This window comes from Coregonus lavaretus (genome assembly GCF_964263955.1).
Source record: "Coregonus lavaretus genome assembly, chromosome: 26".
In the NCBI taxonomy this organism is placed as follows: domain Eukaryota; kingdom Metazoa; phylum Chordata; class Actinopteri; order Salmoniformes; family Salmonidae; genus Coregonus; species Coregonus lavaretus.
In genome coordinates this window covers 10958941-10969117 of record NC_140013.1, presented here as the reverse complement: position 1 = coordinate 10969117, position 10177 = coordinate 10958941, and the positions used below count along the sequence as shown (strand labels likewise).

The following is a 10177-nucleotide window of genomic DNA, read 5'->3' as shown; positions in this document are numbered from 1 at the left end:
TCCACCCGGATCGTCCTGCGCCTCATCCTCCGGGTCGTCGCCGGTGTCGGCGCGCTGCTGGAGACGCGCGTCAAGGGGGAGGTACTGTCATGACTTCCGCCGAAGTTGGTGCCTCTCCTTGTGTGGGTGGCTATCGACGGTCGTCGTCACCGGCCTTCTAGCTGCCACTGATCTACGTTTCTGTTTTCCATTTGTTTTGTCTTTATTGTACACACCTGGTTCCCATCACGTTATGATTATTTCCCTATTTAACCCTCTGGTTCCCTCATGGTTTTGTGCGTGATTGTTCTTTGTTTGGTGTTATGTACTGCTGTGAGCATTTGTATTTCCCTGCGTGGAGATTAGATGTATTGCTTTTCCGAGTAAAGTTTGTTATTTACTCAGTTCTGTGTCCTGCGCCTGACTCCGTCCTACCGCTGCACACTGACACCTGACAGAGGGTCTTATTCTGGTGACATGATGATCGATGCTTGACTGCCGTTTGACAAATACAACTTATCTATAATAATCTCATCATGTAACAAATATAAATACTTTTGCTCTTATCCATAATAATCTCATCATGTAGATGTATATAGCCTACCAGCACAGCCTACCCACACTGTATCTAAGAGTTGTTGCTAGAGTGCATGTGCCAAGACCAGAGTAGGCACATTTGCTATTTAATGCAACAGATTTTGTGACAAAACTATCAGTGGAGTTGAAAATGCGATGGAAACACATTGAACTTTAGATTTTTATTTGGTTGAGTACTAGGGGGTATCTAGCACCCCCCTAAGAACAATGTCTAATTGCTGACACAAAGAATCTATGTTTGGAAATAAAATTGGTATGTGGATGAAGGTCATGCTTAGGCGAATAAACTATAAAGGGAAATAAATGGCTACAGTTTACACTTTTTAGTTATTTCATTAAATGTTGTTTTTAGAAAAATGACTTTTTTTTTTAAGTACCGTGGTAACTGCCCCCCTTCTGGTCTTGGCATGTGCTCTCTAGCAAACAGCTTGCAGATACAGCGTGGGTGCTAGCCAAAATGACGAGAATACTATGAATAAAACTAGATAGGTTTCCATCCAATTGTGGACAGATTCAATGTCAAAATCATGTCAAAATCTGTGCATGACGATGTAGTGCACACAAAATGTAATTTTTTGCTTAAGTTTTCATGTAGGGTAGTAGGGGGTAACTAGCCCCCTGGGATAACTGCCCCTCGTAATTCACATTAAGACCACAAGATGTCACCAAATTATTTCCCCAACACTTTTCCTAGCTGTCACTGTTCTTGCTGATCAAAAAATGTCCTCTGTGTCATCACAACTTTTGGAGATATTTCAACAACTCTTAGCACCTGAAACCCTCAAACCTTTACAGATGCACAATTGAGAGCATCCTGTCGGGCTGTAACACCGCCTGGTACGGTAACTGCACCGCCCGCAACCACAGGGCTCTCCAGAGGGTGGTGCGGTCTGCCCAACGCATCACTGGGGGCACACTGCCTGCCCTCCAGGACACCTACAGCACCCGAAGTCACAGGAAGGCCAGAAAGATAATTAAGGACATCAACCACCACGGCCTGTTCACCCTGCTATCATCCAGAAGGCGAGGTCAGTACAGGTGCATTAAAGCTGGGACCGAGAGACTGAAAAACAGCTTCTATCTCAAGGCCATCAGACTGTTAAATAGCAGGCTACCACCCAGTTACTCAACCCTGCACCTTAGAGGCTGCTGCCCTATGTACATAGACATGGACTCACTCTCACTTTAAATGGAACACTAGCCACTTTAATAATGTTTACATACTGTTTTACTCATTTCATATGTATATACTGTATTCTACTGTATTTTAGCCACTCAGACATTGCTCGTCCTAATATTTACAGTTGAAGTCGGATGTTTACATACACCTAAGCCAAATACATTTAATCTCAGTTTTTCACAATTCCTGACATTTAATCTTAGTAACAATTCCCTGTCTTAGGTCAGTTAGGATCACCACTTTATTTTAAGAATGTGAAATGTCAGAATAATAGTAGAGAGAATGATTTATTTCAGCTTTTATTTCTTTCATCATATTCCCAGTGGGTCAGAAGTTTACATACACTCAATTAGTATTCGGTAGTGTTGTATAGCACACTGTATTACTTATACAACTAATATAAGGACATAACATGAGACGGGAGTAGAAATTAACATGGGCATTGTTTTAATGCGTTTCACAGGAAGAACATTCCAAGCAAGGGGGGGTTACAGGTGCCGCAGGGCTCTCCAGAGGGTGGTGCGTTCTTCCGAACGCATTACCGGAGCAAACTACCCGCCCTCCAAGACACCTACAGCACCCGATGTCACAGGAAGGCCAAAAAGATCATCAAGGACATCAACCACCCTAGCCACTGTCTGTTCACCCCGCTATCATCCAGAAGGCGAGGTCAGTACAGGTGCATCAAAGCTGGGACCGAGAGAATTAAAAACAGCTTCTATCTCAAGGCCATCAGACTGTTAAATAGCCATCACTAGCACATTAGAGGCTGCTGCTGCCTATTGAAATCACTGGCCACTTTAAGAAATGGAACACTAGTCACTTTAATAATGTTTACATATCTTGCACTACTCATCTCATATGTATATACTGCATTCTATTCTATAACATTCTACTGTATCTTAGTCCATGCAGCTCTGTCATTGCTTGTCCATATATGTATATATTCTTAAATCCCATTCCTTACTAGTTTTGTGTGGTTTGGGATTATGTTGTGAAATTGTTGGATATTACTTGTTAGATATTACTGCATTGTCAGAGCTAGAAGCACAAGCATTTTGCTACACCCGCTATAACATCTGCTAGTGTAACCGGTGTGAAATGGCTAGCTAGTTAGCGGTGCGCACTAGTAGCGTTTCAATCGGTGACGTCACTCGCTCTGAGACCTTGAAGTAGTTGTTTCCCTTGCTCTGCAAGGACCTCGGCTTTTGTGGCTTCGAGCGTGACTGTTGTCGATGTGTGCAGAGGGTCCCTGGTTCGAGCCCGGGTAGGGGCGAGGAGAGGGATGGAAGCAACACTGTTACACTAAACACATGTATGTGTCAAATACAATTTTATTGTATTTGATTTGGGTAGGCTGTGCACATTTGCTATTTAAAGCAACAGTTTTTGTGACAAAACTATCGGTAGAGTTGAAAATGCAAATTTAACTATATAATTTTATTCAGTACATAAAAACTTAAGGGAAAAAGTACCTTTTATTTGCACTGAGGCATTACACACTGCTTTTTTCCCACAACAAGTCAATTTGGTGGAAACAGCACTGGTGGGAAAATGCACATATTTTCTTTATGAGGATTTTAGAGTAATCCAGTGAAAATATGTTCACAATTGGATGGAAACTAGCTAGTTATGGAAATAAAAGTTCTGAAATCATGTTGGCGCACTATTTAAAAAGAAGATGGAGAACAAGCTATAGGACTAAAAATACCAGAGGTACAGCTGACTAGTGCTAGCTAATGCTACCTAGCAAAAACATTTCAATAAATAAAACATAGTAATATAGCAATATTTAACTGTATCGATTTCCCCCCACCCAATCACTAGTAGTAGGCCTAGGCAAGCTAATGTTTGGTGTACCTATTTTTTACATAGTAGCTACATTGTGGAAAAAAAAGAAAACAACAACATAATGATACCACAAACACGTTATTTTTTAAAAACAGTTGGTAAGCTAGAGTCAGATACTAGTACAGTATCTCAAATCGTTATGGTGCATAAAAGTGGAGGAATTCAGATTTTATGTCTTCCTTTGAGCACTATCTATCTATCCACATACTTTTTTAACTATGGCATGCTCAATGTGCCTATAAATCAGCGCAATCTACTGGTTGTTTTTTTATTGCTGCAATCTTGGAGCTAGAATTGGGATCATGTGTAAACTGTGCTAATGCCAATACAAAAAAAGTAAAGGAGAGCATTTTACAATATGGGGAATTTAGCAAATGAGGCGTTTGTGGTAAGTACATGGGGGCCGCCATCTTTATGCATCTTCGCCATTATTTTTACAGACAGAAATCAGGTGTGCTGTTATGGACATGAGACCCAAAATCACAGATATATGAATATTTGATTAGACTGCACCACTTTAACCACTGCTTTACCCAGTATTCAAACCCTCGCGAGAATTTAGTTCGTACCCTTCCAAATCTCGTGATTCTGTGAATCGAAGGAAGACGTGAAGTGCTAAAGAAATATCTATGTAATAGCATATTTTTTTGTTTTAGTTAAGTCCAACCCAAGAGCCGTGTTTTAGAAAGGTAAGACATAGCTATGCCTGGAATGTATTTATCAAGATATACTTGCAGATGTGGGTTGTTTGCTAGCTTAACGTTAAGTTAGCTTGCTAGTAGCGTGATCCGGAGGCTACTACTAGCTAGGCCTTGCCTTTAGCTATCAACATTGTACATTCTCTGTATGTTTTGGTGGTTACATTATCTTAATAAGCTAGCTAACTAAGTAATTCTAATATGAATTGTTGGAGGAAACGTAGCTAAGTTTGTTATCCTGAAACATCTTTATTCCAACTTTTTGGCTAGCTAGTTAGTACAGTGGCAGTATTAGTTAGCAGCTAGTAATTCGTTTTTAGTCTCATCCAAGCAAGGATTGTCTGAACTAAGTTATCTAGCTAACTAAAATCATTGTGCTTTTCAACTCAGTCTCTTTACAGGAGACCTCTGCTCCAAGAATGTCGGACAGTGAGGACAGCGACTTCTCTGACAACCAGAGTGAACAAAGCAGCGAAGCCGAGGAGGTGGACAAAAATGAGGCCGAGGTAAACTAGATAGCTAACAAGGCTCTAGCTAACACTGCATGCTAGCTAACAACATTAAGCCTGCTAATCTAACTAGGTAGTTAGGTAGATAGCTGTTAGCAGCTCGGTCACATGGCAGCGTTGTAATTCGTGTAAGATAGGGTTTCCAGCACTGTGATTACACACATAATAAATAAAGACCATAGTCATGTAACTAGCTAGTAGCTACCAATCTAACAACACAGCGCTAACGTCAGGCTATGCAAAGTAAATAGCTGGCTGTGCATGGATATAACTTGCACAGTGTGAATGGGTGGGTGGAACAGACGCACCTGTGCATGGATGGCCCTCAATTTGCTACTGTATCAGAATTGATGCTAACAAAACACCTCGATTGGCTCCAAATGGACATTGCAAGTTTCACTGCATTTGACATAACTTGTGAGTGGTTTGAATGTGTACCCCTATATAGGAAGATGGGCAGGCAAGTTTATCTGGCAGTGATAAGGCAGCAGAAGAGGAAGGGGAAGACTTGGCAGAAGAGGATGAGTATGACGAAGAGGAGGAAGAGGATGATGATGACCGTCCCAGAAAGAAACCCAGGCATGGAGGTTTCATCTTGGATGAAGCCGGTAAGACAAATCTTCACTCTAATAATACCATCGCGGTGTAGAATAGCTGTACACATGTTCTTGCTCACCAGCACCTTTTAATTTAATGTATCTGAAAGAAACTCTCATTTTCCCTCTCGTTTTGTTTAGATGTGGATGATGAGTATGAAGATGAAGACCCATGGGAGGAAGGCGCTGAGGATATTTTGGAGAAAGGTGAGGTCACACATGCGGTCATGTTTGAGGATATCTATCACCTGAGAGGGAATTATATATGAACAATGTTGGGGCAGTTGTCTGTTGATGAGGACTCAGTCCATGAACTTTGTTGCATGTAAAATATTATAAAATGACTTTCCAACGGGTGGTTTGCAGATGCTTTGGCATGACAGATTTATCTGTAGTATTGTTTGGATTCAGGAAGGGACGGGAAGCATTACAAATACAATCAAAAAAATCGACGCCAAAATTATTTTCTGTGAGAGTATTGACTGTGTTCTTCCTGTGCTAATAATTCCTTTTCTTGTGCATGCCTCCTTCAGTTAACGGTAAATCAATTCCAGATTTTCTGCTGTCTGTTTTCCTTGTATCTAATTCAATGGATTAGTTATATCTCATTCAACAAGTCACATTCTGTTATAACTCCACCCACATTTCAGCACTACTGCACATCTAATCAAAAGGAGCACAGACGGCAAATACATTATTGGGTTCTCCTATAATAACTGAGGCTACCTGTATGAAGTAGTACATTAATATATTGTATTTGACAGCTGTGACCTATTTACTAGTCAGGAAAATATTGTAGAAATGTTGTTGGATGGTATGTTAACCTGACACCAGCAGAGTTATGATTTATCAATAGTCAATAATTTGACCATGGTGTTCTAGGCACTTACGTGATCAAAGAGGGAACCAAGTGTGACCATTTGCCTGAAATGCTACCTGTTAGAAGAAAGCTAATATGTGTGAATTAGCTAACTGATATTGTTTAAGCTTTTTATGGCACATCAATCAGCCATATCACAAAGACTCATAAGCATCCACACTACAATCATCCATATTACAATTGTCCATTGTCTCATGTGCCATTCGGTGTAGTCTTTAACCATGACTAATGTTTATTTTTTCCTTTCATTTGGTCCTGCCTGTGCCCATATCACTCTTTGCTGTGTGCACATGACACTTAATGTGTGTTCCTCCCTCTACCTAAACCTGCCTGGCCCGGAGCAGAGGAAGCTGAGGGTAAGTGTTATCTTACTTCCTCCAATATGAAAAAGACCCACCTACCACTTGGGGCTAGACATACAGTGCATTCAGAAAGTATTCAGACCCCTTGACTTTTTCCACATTTTGTTACATTACAGCCTTATTCTAAAATGGATTAAATAGTTTCCCCTCAATCTACACACAATACCCCATAATGACAAAGCAAAAACAGGTTTTTAGAATTTTTTGCACATGTATTAAAAATGAATAAAATAAATATCACATTTACATAAGTATTCAGACCCTTTACTCAGTACTTTGTTGAAGCACCCTTGTCAGCGATTACAGCCTCGAGTCTTCTTGAGTATGACGCTACCATCTTGGCACACCTGTATTTGGGGAGTTTCTTCCATTCTTCTCTGCAGATCCTCTCAAGCTCTGTCAGGTTGGATGGGGAGCATCGCTGCACAACTATGTTCAGGTCTCTCCAGAGATGTTCGATCAGGTTCAAGTCTGGGCTCTGGCTGGGACACTCAAGGACATTCAGAGACTTGTCCCGAAGCCACTCCTACGTTGTCATCGCTGTGTGCTTAGGGTCGTTGTCCTGTTGGAAGGTGAACCTTCGCCCCAGTCTGAGGTCCTGAGCGCTCTGGAGCAGGTTTTCATCAAGGATCTCTCAGTAATTTACTCTGTTCATCTTTCCCTCGATCCTGACTAGTGTCCCAGTCCCTGCCGCTGAAAAACATCCCCACAGCATGATGCTGCCACAATGCTTCACCGTAGGTATGGTGCCAGGTTTCCTTCAGACGTGACACTTGGCATTCAGGCCAAATAGTTCAATCTTGGTTTAACAGACCAGATAATCTTGTTTCTCATGGTGTGAGAGTCTTTTAGGTGCTTTTTGGCAAACTCCAAGAATGGCTTCCGTCTGGCCACTCTACCATAAAGGCCTGATTTGTGGAGTCCTTCTGGAAGGTTCTCCCATCTCCACAGAGGAACTCTGGAGCTCTGTCAGACCTCCTTGACCAAGGCCCTTCTCCCCCGATTGCGCAGTTTGGCCGGGCGGCCAGCTCTAGGAAGAGTCTTGGTGGTTCTAAACTTCTTCCATTTAAGAATTATGGAGGCCACCGTGTTCTTGGGGACCTTCAATGCTGCAGACATTTTTTGGTGCCCTTCCCCAGGTCTGTGCCTCGACACAATCCTGTCTTGGAGCAATTCCTTCAACCTCATGGCTTGGTTTTTGCTCTGACAATGCGCTGTCAACTGTGGGACCTTACTGTATATAGACAAGTGTGTGCCTTTCCAAATCATGTCAGATCAATTGAATTTACCACAGGTGGACTCCAATCAAGTTGTAGAAACATCTTAAGTATGATAAATAGAAACAGGATGCACCTCAGCTCAATTTCAAGTCTCATAGCAAAGGGTCTGAATACTTATGTAAATAAGGTATTTCTGTATGAATACTTTACGAATGCGCTGTAGGTGTACACAGATAGGTTCTTAAAATACCATTTGTTTGAGCTGAAGGGAACTTTTACATTCAATCTTATATGTTCAATCGTTTTTTTTGTGTGATTTGTAATGTCTTCACCGAGTCTGCTTTACTCTTCAGTGTCCAACATTGACCATGTGGTCCTGGATGAGGACAACTCTGGCTCCCGCAGGCTGCAGAACCTCTGGAGGTAATGTGTTCTTAGTGGCTAGGCTTCTTTCCATTGATATTTCAGTTGTGTCTATGCAGAGCTGTGTTGTTGAAGTCTGACATTTGAATGCTTCGATATTTCAGAGATTCCAGAGAGGAGGCCTTGGGTGAATATTACATGAGGAAATATGCCAAGCAATCAGGAAATGAGTGAGTATTTTCAGAGTAGTAATCTGTCAAAATAGTTGGGCCAAATTTCCATTTCAACATACATTTTACCGGTTATCCCCTTGGCTGAAATATCGGTTTTGATTCCCTCTAGTTTTCCTGGGGGTTCTGAGGAACTGTCTGATGACATCACCCAGCAGCAGCTGCTCCCTGGCGTCAAGTATGTACCCCCTTTACCAAAATGGGGAATAGATTTTTTGTGTACTACAACGATCCAATATATTAGTTTTCTCAATGTTCTTGGTATTATGTTTTCTTTTTCAAAGGGATCCTAATCTTTGGACGGTCAAGTGTAAGGTATGGAGCTTATATTTTTGTGTAGACATCCTAAAGTTCAGCACACAATTTAAAAAAAGTTATTTTGCCTATGTCATGCATTATTTTGTCATTACAGATTGGAGAAGAGAGAGCAACTGCCATCGCCTTGATGAGGAAATTCATTGCCTATCAATTCACAGACACGGTATGTCCCCGCCCTCATTCTCTGCATGGAAATGTTCCATGTATTAAGATGCTAATGTTTGCATTTAGTGTGTTATATGATTGATCTTTTGATAGCCTGTACTCCTCTTGTAGATACAAAAAAAATGGGAGCTTTGACAACCTGTGAAACAGTTTTAATTTCCTACACAGCCCCTCCAAATCAAGTCGGTAGTGGCTCCCGAACATGTCAAAGGTTACATCTATGTGGAGTCGTACAAGCAGACTCACGTCAAAGCTGCAATTGACGGAATAGGCAACCTGAGGATGGGCTTCTGGAACCAGCAGATGGTTCCCATCAAGGAGATGACCGACGTCCTCAAGGTGGTCAAAGAGGTGACCAACCTCAAGCCCAAGTCCTGGGTCCGACTCAAGAGAGGCCTCTACAAAGATGACATCGCCCAGGTATGCTTAAAACACATCGTGGAAGTCAACACTTGTGAAGACTGATGAAAATTGATTTTGAAGACAAATGGAAATGTCCTTACCATATTCTTGAAACATACATGTATTCTACTTCTTTAGGTGGACTATGTGGAGCCCAGTCAGAACACGATATCACTGAAGATGATTCCCAGGATAGATTTAGACAGAATCAAGGCCCGGATGAGCATGGTAAGCAACAGCAGCACTGTTGTCACGACCTGTCTCCTCACCACCCTCCACTTTGATATCCCCTGACACTCTTCTTTTTGTCTGTCTCCCAGAAAGACTGGTTTGCAAAGCGGAAGAAGTTCAAGAGACCAACCCAGAGACTCTTCGATGCAGAAAAGATCAGGTACAAAGACTATAATTTTTGGGGATTTCATTACACTATCCTAAATGGGTAAGATCACCGCCTCGGTTATTCATGGTGTTTTCTTCCAGGTCACTTGGTGGGGATGTCAGCCATGATGGGGACTTCATGATATTTGAAGCTAACCGCTACAGCCGCAAAGGGTTCCTCTTCAAGAGCTTTGCCATGTCTGCTGTGGTAAGACGACCATGTTGCCTCAATACCACTGTTTTATTAACCATTTGTTGACAGTCCTATAGGGGAGAAACGGGGCAGAAAAGTGGTCTTGGTTATCTGTCTCATTATCGTCTTCTACAGATCACTGAAGGAGTGAAACCCACTCTGTCGGAGCTGGAGAAGTTTGAGGACCAGCCAGAAGGCATTGATCTGGAGGTGGTGACTGAAACTGCAGGTAACAGCCACCTCTAAAGCATACACA

General features: G+C 41.9%; 1 protein-coding gene across 2 annotated transcripts in view; it reads left to right on the top strand.

Annotated features, from left to right (window-relative positions):
* The first annotated feature begins 4175 nt into the window (after positions 1 to 4175).
* The window catches only part of LOC311101625 (transcription elongation factor SPT5-like), a 30360-nt gene continuing 24358 nt past the window's right edge, over positions 4176 to 10177 (top strand). The window contains exons 1-15 of one of the 2 annotated variants that reach the window (XM_084142751.1): positions 4208 to 4296; positions 4696 to 4811; positions 5263 to 5422; positions 5552 to 5617; positions 6635 to 6646; positions 8226 to 8295; positions 8400 to 8465; positions 8578 to 8643; positions 8750 to 8780; positions 8878 to 8946; positions 9117 to 9368; positions 9489 to 9578; positions 9671 to 9741; positions 9831 to 9936; positions 10057 to 10150. In XM_084142751.1, coding sequence (XP_083998877.1) covers positions 4725 to 4811; positions 5263 to 5422; positions 5552 to 5617; positions 6635 to 6646; positions 8226 to 8295; positions 8400 to 8465; positions 8578 to 8643; positions 8750 to 8780; positions 8878 to 8946; positions 9117 to 9368; positions 9489 to 9578; positions 9671 to 9741; positions 9831 to 9936; positions 10057 to 10150 — 1240 coding nt within the window. In that variant the 5' untranslated portion in view covers positions 4208 to 4296; positions 4696 to 4724. Of the gene's footprint in view, positions 4297 to 4695; positions 4812 to 5262; positions 5423 to 5551; positions 5623 to 6634; positions 6647 to 8225; positions 8296 to 8399; positions 8466 to 8577; positions 8644 to 8749; positions 8781 to 8877; positions 8947 to 9116; positions 9369 to 9488; positions 9579 to 9670; positions 9742 to 9830; positions 9937 to 10056; positions 10151 to 10177 lie in introns of both variants that reach the window. The other variant, XM_084142752.1, reaches the window with a different exon arrangement.